This window comes from Eupeodes corollae, chromosome 2 (genome assembly GCF_945859685.1).
Source record: "Eupeodes corollae chromosome 2, idEupCoro1.1, whole genome shotgun sequence".
Taxonomy (NCBI): domain Eukaryota; kingdom Metazoa; phylum Arthropoda; class Insecta; order Diptera; family Syrphidae; genus Eupeodes; species Eupeodes corollae.
The window spans coordinates 113,142,323-113,166,892 of NC_079148.1; the positions used below are offsets into that span (position 1 = coordinate 113,142,323).

The following is a 24,570-nucleotide window of genomic DNA, read 5'->3' on the forward strand; positions in this document are numbered from 1 at the left end:
AATAATGAAACTGATGCTCATCGGGAAAACGGTTTTGCGAGGTGAGTACAGAGCAGCTCAAAAGGTAGTGCAGATTAGAAAAATTGGCAGAAAGCACTGAGGAAGCTGCAAGAAGATTGTACAAAATCAATAAGGATCTTGTAGGCCTACAAAATATTGTCAACCATCCTGTTCGTGACACAAACAATAGTCTTTTAGTGTCAATGGAAGATCAATTGCGGAGATAGAAGGAGCACTGCTGTTCATTGCTGAAAGATGATCAGAATACAAATGCAAACGCTAAAACAAATCATCAACTGGCCGAAATACGTAGATCTACCAGAAGCATTAATATTGACCTCCCGGCAAGCACGTAAATAAGAACCGCAATACATCTCTTAAAGAACAACAAAGCAGCTGGACTGTATGGCATACCTGCCGAATTCTTCAAAGCAGACCCCCACTTGGCTGCTAGTATTTTGTTGCCACTTGTTAGCTCTGTTTGGGAAAAGGAAACCTTTCCCAGGGAATTGAAATACGGGGTTATTGTCAAGCTACCAAAAAAAGGCGATCTTGAGAACTGCAATAACTGGCGTGGAATCACCATTCTGTCCGTATTTCCAAAGTTAATGGCAACCATCATTTTCGAGAGGATAAAATCTAAGATCGAGTCTACGCTCAAGAGGCATCAAGCGGGATTTCACAGTGGTCTTTCATGTGTCGACCATATTAACACCTTGCGAATTATTCTTGAATAATCGTCGGAGTATCAATCTTCGCTTAACCTCATGTTCTTTGATTTGGAAAAGTCCTTCGATCACGTTAGTTGTGATCGCTTGATGCTAGAGGCAATCCTGATAAAATGTTGCTATTATAAAAGAGTTTTACAACAACGCAAGGTGTTTCGTTTTGCACAGGGAGTGAGACAGGGTGATGTATTGTCACCGAATTTGTTCTTGCTTGCTTTTGATGATGTTATGACAGCTACGGTGGGTGAACACGAGAGACTGGGTGTCCAATGGATCCTTAAGAAAGCATTAAGCGATTGGGACTATGCATTCGGAATATTTTCTAAAGTGTGGAACTCCAGGAAAATAACGTTCCGTAACAAGTTAAAGTTGTTTGAGTCCAACGTAAAATCCGTGCCTTTATGACTGCGAAACTAGATCATATCTAACGATGAACTATGGCTAAGGACTGGGCAAATAAAAGTGGATGTTAACATCGCGCAGAGAAAGAGGCGCTGGATTGGCCATACATTGAATAAGCCGGACGATAACATAGAAAAGCATTGCTTTCAATGGAATCCTCAAGGTAGAAGGCGGCCCTGAAGGCCAAGAGAAACATGGAGATCATTTGTCATGAAGGAAGCTCGACCCCAAAACTTGGAGTCGTGATCCCAGCTGAGGTATCGTGCTAGGAATAGAGAGAAATGGAAGGAACTTTCTCGTTTCTGGCTGCTAGTAGCTAAAAACCAGATCATGACTTGCTTTGAGCAGAACCGAAAGATTCAGTTTTAAATAGTCATCGCGTGATATTTTTTGGTAGATTTTTGACAAATCTAATGCCTCTCATCATTGGCAACTTAATTTGTGAAAATTTAATGAAACACAGATGAAAAGAATAGAGTTCAAATAATCAAACTATTGAAGACGCTTTGAGCACTTGAAGGCTTATAAGAAGGAATAAAAAGCAGCCCTTGGAAACGAATTGTTTGGTAGAGCTTTTTCCTATAAAGTGTGATTTTTTATCTATTATTTTTTTTTGGCATGAGGCAGCACGTTTCTTGTTTTGTTTCAATGTCAAACATCTTCAGTTTGGTATAAAATTTAACAATGAATCGAAACGAACAACGCTTCCAAACTAATGAATTTTATTGTCAAAACAAGTGCTCTATTAAGAAAGAGTATCGAGTGCTTCTTTACCGATAAATTGTGTTCAGAGACGTAGCTAATTTTTGGCTCAGTACGTAAATAAGCAGAGTTGTCGATTTTGGAGTGAATATCAGCCAGAAGCATTGCAAGAGCTACCAATGCTTCCAGAAAAAGTCACGTGGTTTATGGCCCGGTGGCACCATTGGACTATATCTCTTCAAAGATGATGCGAATCGTAATGTAACTGTGAATAGAGAGCTGTTACGTGAGATGATATCCAATTTTTTTTTGCCAAAAATGCAGGAGCTTTAGCTCATGTCAATACAGACAAGTTTGCTTTGATTAACTTTTACTAACTGCATCGCTATCAGTTTTGCTCAAATTTTTTTTAATACTCCATTGGAAAAAATTTCAAAGTTTTAAATTAATAACAACAAATTAATTTCACACACTTTTTGTTAAGACTGATGAGCAATGCTTTAACCCAATAGGTTTTTTAGCTAGTAGGTGAAGGATGCCTTATAAGGGTATTGATTATGGGGCAAACATTAAATGTTTGTAAATTGTTCAATACGTTCTTCGAGTAGTTATGCATAGAAAATTAATCTTAGCTAATTCTTATAATGATATTAATATTGCTATAATTAAATAAAGCTTTATAATGTCATAGTTAACTTAACATTAGTTAAATAATAAAAGAATACTAAAATCTAGAGAAATGAGATATATGATCTACTTTTTAGCATTAAAATGAGTTTAAGAAACTCTCATACAAAATGTAATGATAATTTAGATGTTATATTTGCATAAGTGAAAAAATAGATATTATTTTTAGTGAGACTTTTTAAATGATAAGTGTGAAATTTCTTGAAATATTTTTCAAAAATTAACACAACTTATAATAATATAAGACAAAAATTGTACACACTTTCAAGTTTATCAATCGTTCTCCTAGTTCCTTGAGGTTGCTAAATTCTTTCTGAATATTCGACCAAGAATCTTGCATAAAACGCAATTTCTTTTCATCCGATACTTGCTCAAGTCCCTGTTCGAGACTATTATACTCATCGTCTAGATGTTCAGCCTTTTCAAAGAATTCAATTAGCAAAGAAACCGTATCGACCCGTTTTAATACGATATCCTTAAGCTCAATCCAGTGTTTGTGGAGAGCTTCAGCTTTGCTATCCACATCGTATCGCTGCTGTGGGCTTAGTGATTCAAGGTGTGATTTGATTGTTTCTAGAAGGCTGTTGATTAGCTCGCCTTTGTCCTATAAATAAATAAATTTTATTATTTAAACAGCAAAGATTAGAGTATTACAAAAATTTACCTCTAAATGTTGCATCAGCTCATGATGATGCAGCAAGAAACGTCGGCTCTCTTGTAGATTTCTACCCAACGAAACAGATTTCTGGAGGAAACTCTGAGCGCTGGTAAGTAACCAAGCTAAAAGTTGATTATACTGTTCGAGGAAATTATTGAGTGCCTGTTCGACACGAACTTGCTCTTCGGTGCTCGTCGAGCAAATACTCTCGATGTAAATTTTTCGATTTTCGATTTCTTCGATAACACGTTTGACACCCTGTGTTTCGGGCTTCGTTCGACCGATATCATCAAGCAAGCTATAGCCTAAACGCAATGGATCTTCGGTAAATCCACGAACATCTCTCAATATCTTCGAAAACATTGCAAAACTCTCGGGTGTGTTCGTGGGGAATTTGACAGTGGACAGTTCGATTTCGAGTTTCTCCAGAACAGCGAGTGTTTTTTCAGCCTTGCCGAAGAAATCTTTCGATTGAACCAGCCAGTGTTCTCGCTGTTCGACTGTGTCCAGGTATTCTGTACATCCACTGAGAATATTGTAGGCCCTAGAACGAGCCTCATCCCCAGCGAAACAGCCAGACGAAACGAGCTTCTCTTCGGCGCAAGTAATCTTCAGAGCACGATCACGCAAGAGCATTGCGTTGTGCTTCAGTTCATGATACTGCTGGAGTTTTGCATTGGCAGTGTGTTCGCATTCACCCAAACTAAACGCCCCTGATAGTTCATCGTGCTTCTTCATTAGTATACTCTCAACATCATCTAAGTCCTTTGCCAAAATGGCCAATGCCAAACACTGTTCCAATTGGGTCTTTCTCGTTTGCCAGGCCTGATCTAGGGCATTTCTTCGATCATGCAGTGCTTCCAGCCATTGCTGAACCTGGTTAATAGCTCGTAGTGCATCGCGTTTAATATGATCCGGCCGTGTGTCAAGCGTTTGCTGTTTGCTCAATTCTTGTAAATGTGTCAGAAGTTCGTTTCCATCTTTTAGTGCTGCCATCACAGTTGTCAAAACATCAATTCGCAGTTGTTTGAATTTATTGAGAAACTCCTGCACTGCTTCAACTTCAATTGGTATCATGGTATCTTTGCAGGCAACTTCAAGTGATGACATTTTACCTCGGCAACTGCCCATTTTCTCGTGAAAATTCGCACACAAATCTAGTAAATGCTTACGATCGTGGAGAAGTTTGAGAATATCATCCCAAACTATGTGTAATGTGTCAGCCATTGCTGTGATTAGGTCTGGACTTATGCGCTTACTCGTCAGTAGTTTGTCGGCTTTGTGGGCGAATTCATCGAGTGGTGTTGGAAGATTCTGAGAGGAGGAAATTTAGTTAGATTTTGTGCTTTATAGGGAAGAAATGCATTAAAAACAGTATGTGCTACAAGAAAATTCACAACATCTCAAAAAATCGGTTAAACAAGAAAATATTATCAACTGAATAATTGCAAAAATTAAATAAAGGTGAATGCGATGCCTTACGCTAGTCGCAGAGTTTGATGATTAGCTAATAGAGTTTTAGGGAAATCTTTGAGCTATGCTCAAGAGGATTTATTAGGTTTTTTTTTTGTAGTTGAGTGTGAAGTAACTCTTTATTTAAAAAAAATGAAACAAATTTATTTGTGTGAAGTTAAAGGACAGCCCCTTTCAATAAGTAGTAAACGCTATTGGCTTCTAGTTACTCAAGTGTGTAGTAAGTTCAATTGAATTTCAACAATCAACTAATTCTCTGATATTTAAAGGCAGGTAATTTTAGGACTAAATAAATTTTGAATTTTGTAGGCAATGCACTTTTTTATGTCCAAGACCAATATTTGAAATGAGAAAGAGAGTCGGCTTAGGCCGGTCTGAAATTTAAAACCTTTGTTAAACAGTCTTTTTCTTCTTCGAAATGTTGTTTAATCTTCATTTTCTTGTCACACATACTGTTTTTTTTTATTTACTTATTACAAATTCAGACTTACTTGTACTTTTTTAAGAGTCTCGTCATGTTGCTTTTGTAGTGATACAGCTTCTTCAATATTTTCACCAAGTGTTGTTAATCGTGGCTCAAGTTCCACAACTTTAATGTACGTTTTGTCCGGACTCTAAAAAATTTGCATTAAATTTCAATGTTATTTTCCTTATACGGAATCTTTACATAGGAACATTTGCTACAATCTCATTTAAAAAATAAAATTATTATTGTTTTACCAAAAGAAATATTACAGTTTTTTTTTTTTTTTTAATTTATGGTCAGCAATGCCTCATTTTTATTTTTAACATTAAAAACGATTTATTACTTTTTTGTAATTAAATATGAATATTTATATTTATGATTTCCTTATAAGTATGGAAAAACTTAGATAACTAGGCTTAATTGCAGGAGTGAGATATTAGATATTTATTTTTGCCAGCAAACACATGTTCTTGTTTTGCATTATAAATATCCATCCAAGCAGAGATGTAACAGTTTTTAGCGTGGCAAGACAATCTAAACGCTAAGTTATGTTTATTTTTAGTTCAACAATAGAATGCAAAAATGTTTTAAAAATAATCTGAAGAAAAGGGTTGCATAAAAGATCAAGATGAAGATACATTACTTCATTCCTTTTTCCAAAGAAAAAAAAATTATACAAATAAACAGGAGCAGAGGGGGACTTTATTTGACCAAAAACGCCTGAAGGTAATAAAGGGGCTCCTCTTTACCTCTGAACAAAACCTAGAACTTTTATCTTTTTTCTTATATTTAAAGTTCGCCACCCTCCTTGGAAAAATTCAGGGGTATATTTATGGCGTTTAGATACTAATATACAAATTAACCTGTCTTTAAGTCACGAAATTATAGACCTTATTTTGTGATATTTCTTGCCCAAAAACTTTTCAAATGCTAAATTTTTGAGACTTCTTCAGTTTCGACAAAAATTTCATCACACACTAAATGCAGCCCTGGATAGCAAAAATAACAAAATTTCCGACTAAAGATATAATGTTCCAGGCATTGGAGTGAAAGATGTATTTTAGCTCAAACATGTCGATTGCTGCAACGCATACAATTTTGCTTAGGATTAATTGTTTTTTCTTTTTTTGATTTTGGAAAGAGAGAGTGAAAAATTCATTGAAGTTTGTTTGTAAAATGGAAATGCTTTTAGATTTTAGAAAACTGCAATAGATTGAAATATTGGGTAATCGCCAATATTCTTAAAATAACTAATGCAAGGTATCATTAGAAGGTATGGAGATGGATGTTTGTTCTGCTTGTCATGTAATTTAATACTTTTCTTAAAATGACTGAATATGGTATCATGTGAATGTATGGGAATGGGAAGTCCAACATTACTAAAAAAGTTGTGTATCATTTTTTTGTAAGAAATTTTCTGTGAACTTAAGGAATCTCTAACAAGTAATTCACAAATAAACTGGATGAAGATTTTTAGCAGTATACAGTTAACACTGGAGCTTTCAAAATTATGAATATTGAGTAGTCCATCGGTTTTTGTCCAAACAAACAACTTTCGCTCTTTAATTAAAATCTGTTCATTGGAATCGGACAGAGAAACACTTAAATGTTGAAGACCTTGGACCTTGATAAAATTTTAACGATAATAATTTGATAACTAACTAGATGATGGTGACGGATAGGCTCAAAAGAAAAAGAAATGTATTTAAATCTAAAAAACCTCAATTATTCACATACGCCAATATTTTATCCGGGCGACATTATTACTGTTTACTGTCGCATATTAAATGTACTACATAGTTTCTATATAAGCTAATGAATCTAAAAATCTCTTTGTATAATTTTTGAAACATGTGTATATTTTTGAGCTAAAAATTTTATTTTGAAAAGTAGTAAATTGTAATTTACGACAAATAATGAACTACAAATTTTATGTTTCTAAGGGTTAAACAAACATAATAAAAAACGTAAAAATTACTAATGTAATCGAGAATTTTAAACTCGGCAATTAAACTTTATAGATGTTAAATAAAAACTGTAATTTTGAATACAATAATATTTGTTTTACTATTTCTGTCTTTTTGCTCGGCTGTGGCATGAAAATTGCAAGTACTTCCTATGATTCCTCAAAGAAGGAAGGTTTATGAAATAAAGTCTGTGTGAGTAAGGCGCCAATATACGAATATTAAGAAACCACGGAGGGGATCGTAGACAGAAACTCAAAAATCTTTTCTGTATGGCCTCGAGTCTTATGATGTGTCCGGCGTAGTAAGGTGCCCATACTGTACAAGCACATTCCAGAACAGGTCTCACATATGAAACAAAAAGTAATTCTAAAACACATGGATCACGGAAATCACGACCAAATCTCTTAATTGAACCCAGAACTCTATTTGCTGTTTTAAGTATGAAGCCAATATGTTCATTGAATGTTAGTTTAAAATCTAAGATAACACTCAAGTTACAAAAAATACTCTAACTCTACTTAAAGGACAAGAATCGAATATGTAATTAAAAACTATTGGAACTTTTTTTCGTGTTAGGTTTTACATTTGTTAACATTTAAAACAAGATGATTATTATTGTACCATTCCTTGATAATATTAAGTCTTCTTGCAAAAGAAGACAATCAGGTGGAGAGCTGATTTTTTTGAAAATTTTAATGTCATTAGCATATATTAGGACAGTCAATTTTTGTATGAACAAAACAAAATCATTTATAAATAAAACAAATAGTATAGGACTAAGTTGGCTACCCTGGGGAACACCAGGATTCAACGAATGAACTTGAACATTCATTACGAAAATTAACACTATAAAGTCTATCTTTAAAATATGAAAAAATCCAGTTTAAGTTTTAAAAGCAATGTTTTGCGACACAATTTGTCAAAGGCCTTGCTGAAATCAGTAAAGATACAATCTATTTGTAGACGGTTTTAAAAATATCTTTACAAAAGGACATAAAGTGAAACAGAATATTAAGAGTTGAACGCTTTGTAACAAAACTATGCTTGTCATCACAGATAATTGAACTACAATGAAAATACTCGTAAAGGGCACTACATAAGATAGATTCAAACAGTTTAGGTATCACAGATAGACTAAAACATTCGCAAAGTTGTAGAATTTTTTTTAAGACAGTATCTTTACTTATATCTAACGGAATTGATAGAATTTATGTGGGGGAAATTAAAAACAATGGTAGATGTTTTAGGAAAACTTATAGTACTATATTTGAAATTATCCTCGGTTCAGTCAATAAGTTAGTTTAACGTCTTATTTCGAGGTAAAAAATATTCCACTTCTTTGAAAGAAGATTTAAAAATTGTAGTTTGGGACGCTTTTGAAAAGCTCTTTTTCACAATTTGTTTATTTATACAAATTAAGTGATTAGAAACAAAAATAAAAAAAAAATATTAAATAAATTACGTCAATACAAAAATGTGAAAGAATCTTTTTCAGACACCTTTTTTCGGAATTGATCTTTCATAAAGTGGAAATTAATTAACTTGAAAACTTTAGAAAAAGTATCTAAGATTAAAATTTTTCTTAATAAACAGTTTTAATTTTTGTCCCCAAAATATGGTATTTTGAAACTTGAAGAAAAATTAAATATACAAATATTGCTTAAAGGATCATCCATCATCATACCGTAATTTCACGACACAAATTCAATTTAAAACTTGCTTGCATCTCAATTCCTTATAAAACCTATGTAGTCTCGTAACATGTTGGAAATCTATCAAACGGTAGAACAGTTAAAAGTGGTTGAATTTTTTTATAAAGTTTTAAGAAAAATATCAACACAACAATTTTTTCTTTTGTAGTGGAAAGCTTTGACATTTTTTAGTGTTTCAAAGATTCTTAAATTATGAATATGTTCAATGCATTTGTTCATTTGGAACTCCTTTTTTTGTCCTCTTGATACCTCGAGAACTGTATGTAGGAAATCTGATAATATCTGCAGTATAATTTAATACTAATACTAATACTACTAATACTAATAAAAAAAAAAACAAAGAACGGATTTCTACAAAAAATAGAAACCTTAAGTTTTTGATTCAATTTAACTTATTCATAATATTGTTGTTAATATTTGGTAATTTTGTTGGAAAAATGCAATCAACAATATTTTCTCAAAAACTTAATTTAAAGGAAACAAACTACTTCATTGGTTTAACGTCTCAAATATCTCATCTGAAAACAGTTTAATCTTTAATTTTTGATTGAACTTCTTTAAGCGACATTTTTTAAAGGTATCTTTTAAAAGTTATCGAGTATTCTTATTTCATCCATATTGTTTTTAAAATTCTAATTATTTTAAATCAAATTTCTAAAAGCAAAAGCACCATAAGTACAAAAGAAAATCATAACATACTCTAGTTTAAGGTTTTTTCTTAATTCCAAATAAGTAAGGCCAGTTTATATCTATGCATCTTTTATATATTTTTTTTCAATGAAAATTCCATATCCGAACAAGCCTCCTATGAGTGACGATTATCTAACAATATTTTTGTACATATATCTCATACTTTTAACGGATACATTCTATAAAAGGCATAATCTGACCTTCATATATCGTGATTGCCTACACCCTGATAGCTATATAGTTTTGAGATATACATAAGAAACGATTCTAACAACACAAGATCCTAACATCAGCAACAAAAGACAAAAACATAAAACAAACAAGAAATGGACAAAAACATTATCTACTACAGAAAACAGCTTCCCTACTTCCAGTAGGCATGTTCTTAGTTTTCTAAAGTTCTACTGTATAAAGATTGCCCCAGAGAGAAACTTGATTTCCATAGGAGGCTAACAATAACAACAAAAATATGTATGAACTCATGTTAAAGAAGCTGTGACGTGACGGTCGGTTAAAACTTTAAAAACATTAAAATCATACGAAACAGAAACAAAACAACAACAGCAACATGTTGCTAACAGATACAAAGATCGATCGATATGGAATATGGTTGCCAAACCTTTTTTTAAATAAGAAATAATCATATTCAATACAAGATTATTTAACTGCAGGCTTTGTAATGTGTAAAGGGTGGAATAAATACTAGTTTTTTCATGAAAACTCAATACAATTGACAAAATTAAATGTTTTTTCGTTAAAACCCATTGACTTATTATTATTCAAGTGGCGTGAGAAAATAATCGAATCTTTGAAAATCTTATTTGATAGTTCTTGTGGTGCAGTCCAAGAATTGCTTTGGTAATGTGAATAATTAGTACTTAAATTGTTTGTTTAATCCTGTTATGATATAAGTTATTCAAGATTCACCACAAAAAAAAAAAAAAAAACAATCCAAAGGGGTTAAATTGAACCTTAAAAACGGACCATTGACCACTACTGAATGTATAGAACATGGCCTGAGTGGCCTAGCACGCTGTACATTTTTTGCTTGTACAAGGTTGTCCAAATCCATGTTTTCAATTTCGGAATAGATCAAAAGTTCTGTACCGCCTACCGTTGACCGAAGCGTTGTTCCAAGCTAAATGCCCACCAAAATATCACATGTTTTGATTTCTTTAGTTTTCTGAGCCCCAGGCGTGGCAATTTTTTTGATAACATAGATTTCGAGATAAAAATTCAACTCGTCAGAAAAAATGATAATTAACCGAATAAACGCATTTCTTTGGTAGTACCCGTAGCGTGATAGTTAGTGCGTTGGAATGTCATGCAAGGAGTCTTAAAAAAAATTAATTTTCGCGCGTACTGCCTCTTGCGAGGAATTGACAAATCCCCCAAGAGTAATTCTTGTCATGAAAAAGTGCTTTCTCAAAATAGCCGTTCGGATTCGGCATATAAACTCTAGGTCTCTTCCATCTCTGACAACATTATTCAAATACAGGAATGGTTGAGAGTTTTAAGCCACTAGGCCCTGGTTCTTCATGGACTGTTGCGCTACCTAATTTAAACGTCTTTCCTCAGTTGTTTAATTGGACCTTGAAAACGAACACTGGTCGTAACTAGCGTGAAAATAGGTGTTGAGATCGCTATTGAATTGATGTTGATGAAATATCTCGGCTTTTCACATTCTAGTTCCATGAACCATAAGTGTTGTCCGCTAGAATACCATTATCAAAAACATTTTGAACAAAGTTGTGTACAGCATGAGTGTTGGTATCTTAATTTGGCACACTTTATGACTTTCATTCAGAAAATATTTGTATCATATATTTTAACCCTGTTCAGGCTTCAAACCTCTTAGTTTGTTTCGTAGAGCTATGATACTGAATGTCTGCCCAGATTTCGGTTGAAACCAAAAAATAGCGCCTGGACGTTCTGTTTCAAATATAAGGTTCTCAGGTTTGGACAACTTAAAGGCTATGAGAACAAGGTAATTTAAGGTTGTATTAAAAAAAACTTTCAATTTCATTGAGAAGGTCCTGATTTCTGTTTTTCATATAAAATTGGATCTCATTAGTCAAAAAGGGATGTTCCAAATTTTACATTTATTAACTACAATCACAAAATCGTGACTTTAAAAATTTCATAATTTTACATTTAAATTCAGTTAATTCATTTTTAATGCTTTGTTTAATTTCATGAAATGTCAGATGATTAAAAAAAAATTATATTGTTTTTTGTATCAAAATTTAAACCACTCATAATCATTCAAATCAATATTTTCATAATACATTTATTATTAATACGAATTTTAACAGATTTTTAAAAACAAAAAACCTAATAATATAGACTATGTTGGTAAGAATACTCGATGATTCAACCGGGAAACATGCTGCTAACAATAGCCAAATAGTATTTCAAAAATACCCTATAGCAGATTTGGAACGAATAATTACCGTGTAACCCCAAGGGGTCAAGTTATGCATGTAGTCACAGTGTCTATGCGGCTCGGCGGCGGCGGCGGCGCGAACATATTGTAAGTGCCCGTGGACACTCGGACTCGACAAGTAGGTTCAGAAAAAAAGCTTGCTATTTTTCACGCTTTATTATTTCGCCCAGCTAGCTGGACTAGCCTTTGATTCTCGCTTTTGAAATATTTAAGTGGAAATTCACCATAAATTATGTTTCAAAACAAATACAAAAAATAAAACTGAATTTAAAAAAATTCACAACATTCATTCCCGTGAAAGTAAACCATAATTTCTAATCGTCCACAAAATCGATAAAATTTCTATTTTCTCTCACCATCAATAAATGTTTTATTGAGCTTTTATTGCAATTCTTTGTTATTTTTTTTTCTTTAAAAAAAATTAAAATTGTTGGTGAAATTCCTTTTAAATTTTGCCGTGGTAATGGCGCTGCAAATCGTACTAATTTTCTTCGTGTGGACTAGATACGGCTCGGCTGTTGCTGCCGCTGATGCTAGCTGGCGATCGGTTGAGTCACTTAGCGTTGATCGACATGCGGCTGATCAAATTACATCCGCAATAACAACTGACTGCTGCTGCAATATTTCTTGATGTTGATGTTTTGTTGGTTTTCTAGGCTATCAGAAATGGAGGAAGGTTTTGAAGGAGAGGAAGAGGGCTTCACTTGATGTGGTTGCAATCGTTTTGTTACTTGAAATGCGTGTGTTAATGCATGGACGCGATTGATGTGACGCATTGTGGCATTATAGTATAGTGCGGCATTGATAGCAAAGAGTCGTGTGTTGATCGAAACAAATTGAATTGAAGCGTGGACCAATATTCAATTGGCAACATTCTATACGATGCTGATAGCTTTATAATGGATTAATGGGGTGCGCTTTACTTTGTCTGAAATGTCTTTTCAAACGATTACATTTTGGGTCATTGAATTGGGCTTAGGTATTACGAAGAATATCTGTATATGCAAAAAAGAGTGACTCATACACCCTAGGATTTGTTTTTGAAATTTAAAGCGAAATAATTTGAATATTTTAAAACCTTTTGTTTATTTTTGCGATAGCCAAATGATGATTTTGGACAGTTTTATTGATTGATCGTGGGTGGTGGTGGTGGGTTTTTGGATAAATAAACTTCTGATCGCTGATAAAATAAAGATTTATGAAAATTAGTTCAATTTATTTATTTTATTTTTTATAACATTTATTTATGGAAACACAAACAGAAAGATATAACTTACAATATTCATAATTTAACCACTTGTTGAAAAATTTCAAAGTTCATTGGAACTATAAAATCCCACCAATTATGGAGAAAAAGTAAAGGTTTCCGATAAATTTACATATTGCTGGTTCAAAAGTGCAACTTTTATGAGTCAACCTTAAAATATACTGGGAACTATGTATGTGTGAAACATTCCAAAATATTCTGCAAAATGAAAAACGAAATGTGCATTATTCACTTGGGTGTATACGTACTTTTTTACACGCTTAAAATATGAGCTTCGGCAGTCTGTTTTAGCCAAAGCTTCAAAGCGTCAAAGAACACTTCCAAATGAAAAAATAGTTTCATCAAAATTCGTGTTCGTATTGGGCAACACGTTCCAAGTGGATCGCCTGTTAAAAATTCGTTGTAATCAATCGACCCAAGGAACTGTTCGAAGTCGTCAGTTGAAGATCAATCAAATACCAGGAAAAAGGACGCAACGAAGACTGACGTAAGACTTGTCGAATTCGAGGCAGTTGATTAAACGTCGATCACAAAAAAATTGTTTGATTTCAAAATCATGTCTTAACGAACATAAAAACCGACGATGTGCGTTTTGCCAGACGGGTTCTGGAGCAGTTTCAAACCAAGCCTAAATGTTGTCTTCATGTTGCGCCAAAAGGCACATCATTTCTGAATGATCGATCAAAATTGTCAATTTTGTGATAGTACCTACCAAAAAAAAACAAAGATATATGAAGATTTTTATCTGTCGTCAAGAACGACTTTGATCAGTTCATTACCGTTAACGTTAAGAAAAGAAATTGATTGTTTAAATTTGTCTTTCTCTTCAGAAAATGACTGTATTACATATTACTCAAAAGCGTGTTTAAACGTTTGTTCTTCAAATAAGAATTTGTTTGTTATTATTTAGCAAAGCACATAATCGTATGCATATCAATATTCAAAAAAATCAGCTAACTTTAATAATACCCTTTGCCAAGTGCCATTACCACAAACCATATACGAGTGTACTTGCGTATCCACTTCACCTCATTTGTCCATATCTCTTGGAACTTGATCACCTATATTTATTTTGGTTTTCTTTTCAAGTTAAGAAAGAAACCCCCATTTCAAAAAAGGGCATAAAAACTATTTTCCATTTCATTAACTGTGTCAGTATTTCAAGACTGTTTAAGATAAACAAGCTACGAGTTCCTACGATATTGCTTTTCTGCAATAATTCACAAAAAAAGAAACTACAAAGTCTATTGCACACGTTAATGCGAAAATGCTTTGATGCACCAGCCGAGCCGCTTCAAGTAGATAGGTTGGTAGGTAGGTAGGGTATAGTGTCTGACCACAAAAATGCAAATGCACAAACCTTGAGGAAGAAAAATCTCGCTCTCACTCCGCACTCAATCGGGCACAGCGAGGACAGAAGAATCTCTGCCGAACTGCGAACTGAGCTGAGGTCTGGGCGTATCGAATTACCGCAATGTAATAATAAATCCTCACCTCTTCACCCTTATTTTTTTTTTGCAACCTCGCATCATGGGCTCTCTAGATCTAGACTTTTATTATAGGCTCTTAGCGTGGCACATTGCTGGCGAAATATAGGCTCAACTTCGTTGCTTCTGCCAACTAAGATTTTCCCCAAGATAGCCTCCCTCCTTAGCTTTATGGAAGAGATGGATGGTATGAAGCGTGAGTTGAAAGGTTAAACAATTATTTACCACGATGCGAATCGGTCTCGCAGACACTCGCCGCAGATGATGGCAGAATCTATAATAATCATTTAATGGGGCGGCTTGGGGAAAGTTAACTGCAATTACAGCAGCTCTATAATTTGCCAACTAAATCAGGCATCCACATCGAGTATCTTAAAAGAAGAAGCTGAGGTATGGAATATTGCTGTAGATGATGGTCTTTTAGAGCTTGGCGCAGACTTCACGCATTGAATATTGAAGGAACTGTTCCTTTTTTTTGTGTAAAGTAGCGCTTGCAGCGTGATTGTCGAACATGTTGATGGCCAATTTAGCTTTTGGATATACCTACACAGAAGGTACAAATTGTATGTTATAGTCCAAGAAGTATAACTGGAAAGAATGCCTTGCAGAAAAGTAAGAAGTGGGAAAATTACTCCAAAAAAGTTAATAATGATAAATGTACAACTCGATTTATCGATTGTTTAAATAATTTAGTTTCTGTTTATCAGAGCATAATTCACAATCATATTATTGTATAACAATTTTTTGACCTAAAAATGTAAATTTAGACATTTTAAATATTTTTCTTCAGATTATATTCTTTCAACAGAATATCCGCGGCTATTTTGGAAGATAATATCAAAAGTTCCTACTTCATAAAATATGATACATATGATTACTTGTTCCCTTTTTTTCCGCCATTGACCTTAATTTACTGCAAAGAACTCAGCCGATAATAATGGTCCATGAATAACGATATGTGCAAAACATAATTGGCTTGGCATCATACAGAATGTAAGTAGGATAGCTATGGTAAATTATTTTCATGGTCAGTACAATAATTTTGCAATTTTATAGAATTAAAAAAACAGGCATATGGTTATTTGGAAAAATTGAATTTGCAAGGACTTGTTGAGTTAGGAAAACAAGACTTATTATTTGTTGGAACAACAAATAATTAGAAGTGAATATTGGCTATAAAAATAAATGAAATAAAATAATAGAACAACAGACTTGGCTTTGAGTTTGAATTTTTGAAACACTTGGATATACTGTTCAGATTATAAATAAATATGGTTTTAATTTCTTTTTTCTTTAAAAATCTAATTTTTGAGTAAACGAAAGTGAATCTTAAAACAAGTATAAAAAGTTGACATAATTTCGGTCAACGAATCAGTTCAACCGATTAGAATTTTCAATCATTTACAGCAAATAAAGAAAAGAGAGTTGATGAAAGGACTGAACCTTTGGGTACACCAATATTTATGTTATGAATTTTAAATAAAGCTCAATAGCTTTTATGTTATAATTTTAAAATGAAACAATGTGGATATGAATAAAAAAAAATCTACACTTCAATTTAACATGGTTGTGGAAATGATTTATTTATTATGTGTGATACTCTTGACAGGTTCTTAAAAACACTACCAAAAAGTTTGTAGTTACTATAAAAAAGGTTTCGGAGATGTTAAAGAAAAAGTCTAGGTTTTTCGGTTCATATTTTGAGAAAAAATTAACTTTATACCGCTATAACTTTAGGACAATATGAAAAACTAATCACTCCTTTAATATATCAATTATAGATTATTTTATTTTCTAAAAGTTGTTTTTTTTTTCAATTAGTAAAAAAGTAAGCTTCTTAGGAGATATTGAACAATAGACAAGGAAAATAGTTTGTTTTTCCAATAAAACATATTTTTACCAGAAATATCCTTAAAAAAGGAGGCTGGGGTACGTTACACACTGTTATTTGCTATCGGTGACCGTGTTCCGATTTTTCTATAAGTTTAACAAAATATTAATAACAGCATATTGTGTAAGATACAAACAGTTGTAAGACAACATCTTTATTTCTTCTCAAGGTAATTAAGTCGAAACCCATTGTTTGTATGTTTTTAGTTGTGTTTGTAAGTGTCCGTTCTTTTCACAACATGTTTTCATTGTTTTTGTCATTTAAGAAACTAACGTAAAGTTATTGACAACATTTTTGCATGTACCAAAATAAGTTCTATTTCAATATCTGTTTTGTTTCAGAGATTTTTAGTTGAAACGAATTTTTTAACAATTTAAGTAGAATTTTCTGACAATTTTTTTTTCTTACAAAAAAAAACTGATTGGGTTTTTCTCTCACGCTTCAAATGGGATGTAAAATATAATAATAATATTAAAAAAAAGGGACTGTTTCTTTATCCAACCAATATAATTTCTAAAAATTCTTGTCGCTTAATGTAAATGAATTGAACCGTCTTTTGTTTATTTTTCATTTTTTTGGTGGTATATTTTGCAGTTCACCAAATAACTCAAACTCCTCTAAGAAATCCGTATCTTCTTCAATTGCGTCGTCAATCGACATTTTTATTTGATATAATTTACTTTTTCAAATTTTCAATTCACAAAAAAACATCAAATATGTCATTTGGGTGTGATAATAACAATTGAAACACAGCAATTGCTATGTTAATAGTTAACCCACAGATTAATCTCATAACTTAGTTTTAAATGTATTTATTAATGGTCTAAACTCTGGACTTCATCAATAACTACTTAGCAAGAGCTTAGCAAACATCTATGAATATGCTCCAATATCTCTAATTGTTGCCAAGAGATTTAAATCGAAAACCACTTTTTACAAACTTTCAATTTTTTCTAAAAACTCTACGAGATGTCAAAATCTTCATTCATTCTTTTCTGGTTTTTGAGCTATCGCCGATGAAAAACGTTTCCGAGAGAACAGACGAACGGACTTCCGAACTTACATACGTCTACTCACATTGACATCTTTCTTAGAAAATTCATAAAAATGTTCCCATCCCAAGACTACATTGTATTAGAATTAGTTTGACTAATTGACTGCTTTAACGCAGTGTTTTCAAGCGTCCAAATCTATCCATTTTACGAAAAAAAGTGGTGTCATAATTTGTTTTAGGTGAAGAATAACATTAGGTACAACATGTTCTCACTTTGTTTTTCGAAAAAGGCCTATAGTCTATTCGCCTCTAAAATAATAGCACTGTTTACGAATTGTTAAAAATATGTTAATTCAACTTTCCGAAAGTCATTTTTGAACCTTATCATTTTGGACTACTAACCAATCTTTCCAATGTCGAACCAAAACTCCTCTTATATAAGCAAAGCAGTTATATGGTTAAGAGGTTTTATTGAATACTTTTCCTGTCCTAGTTTATTTGTCAAAACTGACTGACAACCAATTTGGATATTAAAATTGTATTTAAAGGCCATTTATAAAAATAAAGATTATATCATTTTTTCATCTAAATTTCATATCAAGTTCTTGAGTTTATTATAAAAATACAATTTTAAATTATTTTCCTTATTGAAAGCACTAAGAATATTTAATAAACATTTTTTTTCTGATTTCAATATTGTGAAATCATTTCATAAGTCACTATAAGCAGTTATATGGTTAACAGGTTTTATCGAATACTTTTTCTGTCGGAGTTGATTTGTCAAAACTAACTGACAACCAATTTGCCAGATATTACTCCAAAACTGTGGCTTTTATTAAGTATAAAAATTGTATTGAAAGGCAATTTAGAAAAAGAAAGATTAAATCATATTTTTATAAAAAATTCGTATCATTTTATTATACTTATTTTTTATAACTTACTATGAAAATTAAAATTTCAATCAATTTTTCATTGAAAACATTAAGAACATTTTATCGAGAACTTTTTTTTCAAATTTCAATATTGTGAAATCATTTCATAAGCCACCAAATGTATGTATTATTTATTTCAAATATTTCTCAAACTCATACAATTTTCACAAGCTAATAAATTTCATATCAAGTCAACGCCTCTACTTAAGAAAGTGATTTCATCAACAGATGTTTATTTTATAATTGTTTTTTATACAAATGTATACAATTTTAATTTTATTTCCAGCGGACTCGTCGATATATTATGGATGTCCAAAGACCGCAGACAGTCTGGAAGACTTAAATGGCATAAGGAACTCATAAGTCTATCAAGTAAGTAATATTTTGTATTAATTGAATTGTTTATTTCAATCTTGACAATTCTTCTATAAAACGAGTAGTTAGCATAAAAATACAAAAAAAAATTAGTAATGTCCATTTTATGGCATTCAATGTGGTAATAAATAAAGTCATTTGTTTTCATTTCCAATACCCCCCCCCATAACACATCGTATTTAATTCATATGAATTCAAAGTCAAACCGAAACTCGCTCTTAAGTTCCTTATAAAGCTACATTATTTTCTATTTCAATTCTGACGATAATTTGTATTACAGCTTTTTTCGAAATTCCTTCAACCTAAAAAATTGACGAATTTCAAAAAGTGGGCTTTGGTTTTCTGACTTGAAATCAACCTGAAATCTTTTTGCAGTAGACCAGCTATAAGTTGAATTCTAATAAAAAAAATAGTAAAACCTGAATCTTATTACTTCCCCACAATAACTTTGTACAACATACTTTAAAAAACTGCCTAGACCAAGTTACACATCAAATATCAAAATTAACGGTATTTTTCTAAAACCTATAATCTGAGGTAACTTAATTTATTTTTAGAAATAAAATGTACCACACGTCTAAGTCTGCTAACTTTTAAGGTGGGAACTGTAATATTGGTAATTTAAATGATAATAATTGTAAACGACATAGTGACCTTCTGCGATAAGTCTACTTGCGAGGTAAAACTCTCAGTTTACATAATTACACTTATTATTTATTAAATTGCAACAACTCCAAGTTATGGCGACTACATCCATCCAACTAGCCATATATAGACCCAAAAAATGACATCATCATATTGACAATTAAGTTTGAATATAGAAAGAAATCAGAAAATCAAGTTAACGTAATGTTCTCCTGTATACCTCACTTTTGTTTTTTTTAAATAAATTTTTAATGTTTCTATCTAAACTAATTTGTAGTTTCAATTTACATAAACTCAAACTACTAGTTGCTCGATTAAATTAATGTTCTTTTTCATGTTTAAGGCAAGAAATAATCAAAGGTTATATTTTGAAAAACCTCATCGAGAAGTTTTGTTTTCGTGTCTCAACTTGATGTTAAATTGATTGCAAAACATAAAATTTGAAAACAAAAACTAAACACAAAATGAGAAACATTAAAGCAGAAAAATGTTTGTATGTAAATCAAATTCTAAATTTAAATGTTTACGTTGTTTTGATGGTAAGAAATTGGTTCGAAGTTTGTATTTTTGCGTTTGCGTCGATTTGTTCTAAATTTTGTTCTAATTTCGTCTGCGTATTTAGTGAGTTTTATTTTGTTGGTTGGTTTGAATAAACAAAAAGTTTAGCGCGTAAATAATGTTTAAATCAATTCACAATTTAATTGCCAAATTGTGCATCGTATAAAACAGAGAGAAGAAAAATATCATCGATGATGCAATTTAATATAATTTTTCTTTTTTTTAAAGATTTTCTTTTTAAATTATTATTTTAATTTAAAAATTTATTCAAAACACATGAGCAATTCAATTGTCACAATGTGAAATGACTAATTAATTAAATGTGACACTATTCATTGAACAGATATAAATATATAAATTTCTTTTGATTTTTGTTGCATAAATTCAAAATAAGAAATTAAAATTCAAATCATTAAATTTTGAATTTAAATTAAAACTGATTCAAAGATAATTATTGTATTATATTAGTTGATTTGAATGAAGCGGTAAATCAATTAAATAAAGTGTTTAAGTTTATTTTTGATGAGCATTTAATGATAAATAAATAAATTAGTTGAAGTCATTTTATGGGCATATTGATTTGATTTGTTTTAATAATGATAGCATGTCTTGATTTTGTTTAAATGTTATTCCATATTTAATTTGCGGTTTTAATTTTATTCAAATGAACACTTGAGTGGGAAAATTTAAGAAGAATATTTTTGTTTTATTTTAAAATTTCTTTGTACAACTTTTAAATAACAGTTTTAATTAATTTATAAAAATGTGTTCAAATTTAGTTTAAATTTATCAATAGTATAGTTGTGCACAAACAAAATTATATCCTCAAATCTTCCGAATATTCTCACCACATCCAAGGATTTCTCGATTTCTCAGGTCTTGAGGTTTTAATGTTATTTGATTGAGGTTTAATTTGTTTGCCATATTTCTTTGTGGGTCTTATCTTAAGACTTTAAGATTTAATTTTGATAAAAAGAACTTTAATTTATAACTTCTTTGTCCAAGACGGTTACATAATGTAATGGGTCTGATTTATCAAATTGAACATTTTGACATTTTTAGACTTTACAAGGTCCCTAGAGTTGAAATACAAGATTTTTAGAAAGATGTCAGTGCGTGCTTGTGTACGTACGTTCGCGACATTTTTTTCGTTGTCCATAGCTCAAGAACCAGTAGAGATATGGTTTTCAGTGGTTTAGTGGAAACCAAATTTTTACAAATTTAAGTAGCTTTTCTTAAATTTTTACAAATTGGATGAATGAAAATAATTTGACTGATATGAAGAACCGAACATCAATTTTTACCAAATTTGCGTAATATTTTTATAGATTTCATTTTTTGAATTGAATTTAAAAAAAAAGCTACTTAATATATCGCAAACAATATTTTTTGTGAAATAAAAAAAACGAGTTTTAAGACACTATTTTTAATTTTAAAAAGCTGTTTGAGTCGTAAGTAAATTTTAAACAAGTTTTAATAATGATTTTTATTTTTTGTAAGAAAAAAGATTTTCCCTAAAATTTTACTTAGTTTTGACAACAATATTCTTAAAAATATTAAAGTAGATTTAAGCTTGCATCTCAAAGTTTTGTAAAGATATTTTAGTCGAAAATCAATTTTTACCAACTTTTATGAATTTTTTCGTTTAGATTTTTATTTTTTGTAAAAAAACTGTTAATTCGATTTTTCTCAAAATTTTACCGAATATTGAAAACAATATTTTTTACAAGTTCAAATTATTTGGAAGCCATAATCTTAAATTTTTGAAAAGATATTTGAGTCGAAATAAATTTTTATTAACTTTTGTTTAATTTTCTTTCAAGTTTTTATTTTTTCGTAAATAATTATAGATTCGATTTTTCTCAAAACTTAATTGAGTATTGACAATAATATTTTTCAATAGATAAAATAGTTCAATGCTTATTTCTCAAAATTTTGAAAAGATATTAGAATCAAAAATGAATTTTTGCCAAATTTTATTAATTTTTTAATTTCGGTTTTTATTTTTTGTACAAAAGCTGTCAATTTGATATTTCTCTAATTTTTTCTGAATGTTGAAAATATATATTTTATAACACAAAATTAGCTGGAAACCATAATCTCAAATTATTGAAAAGATATTCAATTTTTTAACTTTGAGTATAGTTGTTTTAGGTTTTTAGTTTTTATAGAAGAAAACTGTCAATTCGATTTTAGAGGTGCCCATTTTTTTCAATTATTTTCATTTATAGAAAAACAGTTATTTTTATTTTTTTCAAAAAATATACTTGTTTCGTATCACGTTAAAATATATAATATAAAATCTAATTCATGTCTATATCGTTTTTGGTTCATGAAATATTTAGAGTTAACCAAAATGTTCACCTTTTTTTTAAACTGCTATGGTACATTTTCTTCAAAGCCCTTTTTGCATCTTTCTGCATTATTATCTGTGTAACTAAACGGTGATTTTTTAAGAGCTTGAGAACTTTTTTTTTAAAAAAATGCATAAAATTTGCAAAATCTCATCGATTCTCTATTTGAAACGTTAGATTGGTCCATGACATTTACTTTTTGAAGATAATTTCATTTAAATGTTGACCGCGGCATTTCGGCCGGAATAGCCCGAATTTCTTCGGGAATGTTGTCTTCCAAAGCTGGAATAGTTGCTGGCTTACTTGTGTAGACTTTAGACTTGACGTAGCCCCACAAAAAATAGTCTAAAGGCGTCAAATCGCATGATCTTGGTGGCCAACTTACCGGTCCATTCCTTGAGATGAATTGTTCTCCGAAGTTTTCCCTCAAAATGGCCATAGAATCGCGAGCTGTGTGGCATGTAGCGCCATCTTGTTGAAACCACATGTCAACCAAGTTCAGTTCTTCCATTTTTGGCAACAAATAGTTTGTTAGCATTGAACGATAGCGATCGCCATTCACCGTAACCTTGCGTCCAACAGCATCTTTGAAAAAATACGGTCCAATGATTCCACCAGCGTACAAACCACACCAAACAGTGCATTTTTCGGGATGCATGGGCAGTTCTTGAACGGCTTCTGGTTGCTCAATTTTGCTTATTTACGTAGCCATTCAACCAGAATTGAGCCTCATCGCTGAACAAAATTTGTCGATAAAAAAGCGGATTTTCTGCCAACTTTTCTAGGGCCCATTCACTGAAAATTCGACGTTGTGGCAGATCGTTCGGCTTCAGTTCTTGCACGAGCTGTATTTTATACGGTTTTACACCAACCATCTTCCATGTGGTCGAATAACACAAACCCAATTGCTGCGAACGGCGACGAATCGACATTTCACGGTCTTCAGCAACACTCTCAGAAACAGACGCAATATTCTGTACGCACTGTACGCATTCGTGTGGTTGGTTTAATATCCAATAAAGTAAACTGAGTGCGAAACTTGGTCACAATCGCATTAATTGTTTGCTCACTTGGTCGATTATGTAGACCATAAATCGGACGTAAAGCGCGAAACACATTTCGAACCGAACACTGATTTTGGTAATAAAATTCAATGATTTGCAAGCGTTGCTCGTTAGTAAGTCTATTCATGATGAAATGTCAAAGCATACTGAGCATCTTTCTCTTTGACACCATGTCTGAAATCCCGCGTGATCTGTCTAATACTAATGCATGAAAATCCTAACCTCAAAAAAATCACCCTTTAAATTAATTTGAAGTAGATATATCTCCTGGTTCTTAAGTTATAGACAAAGAAAAAAACGGCCCGAACGTACGTACAGACGAATGCAAAGACATATACATCTCTTCAAATCTTTTTTTTATGGATCTTGAAACGTAGAGAAATGTCAACATTTTCATTTCGACAAATCGGAAGCTAAAAAAGCAACAATGCATATCACGTGTACGTCCCAGTATACCAGAACAAACAAATTAGTAAGTCAGACAATTTTGCGTTGTTCATTTTATTTTATGAGGCTTTTAAGATTTTTAATTCATGTAAAAATAAATTTCTGAATTTTGTGTCATGCTTCTTAGAATTTCATTAGATTGTAATTGTTAGTTAACACCATTTCAACATAAAACACATTGGGATTTATTTCTTCAACTTTTTCTGAGAGAGACTAATCGTGTTAACTAAAAGAACTATAAAATCTTTAAACGCTTAAAATTTTAAGTTCATAACGTGGAATTAAAAAATTACGATAAGCAAAATTTCCAATTTTATGAAAATGTCTTCTTATAAAAATGAACATCATCGACTCAGCTATATATGAAGTTTTTTCGATGCAAGTTGCGTCAGTAGAATAATTAATGATTGCCTCCAGCCATTGTTGAAAACAAACTTTCAAAAAAAGTATCTATGGACATTTGCTTATTTACGATAGGGCAGTCAAGCATCTATTAAAAGAAAACTTCATATACTGCCTTCGTGTCAACTAAATCAATTTGTCATCTAAAAAAAACAAAAACAGCTGTTTAGTATTCATAACCTAACTTCCATCACTTTTACTTTTTTCAATGCGATGATTCCTA

The 24,570-nt window shown here is 31.6% G+C and overlaps 1 protein-coding gene across 1 annotated transcript in view; it reads right to left on the reverse strand.

The window, feature by feature from the left end:
* The window catches only part of LOC129945191 (titin-like), a 270,413-nt gene that overhangs the window by 187,337 nt on the left and 58,506 nt on the right, over positions 1-24,570 (reverse strand). Inside the window, 3 exon segments of the mRNA XM_056054849.1 lie at positions 2,782-3,123; positions 3,184-4,491; positions 5,142-5,264. Coding sequence (XP_055910824.1) covers positions 2,782-3,123; positions 3,184-4,491; positions 5,142-5,264 — 1,773 coding nt within the window.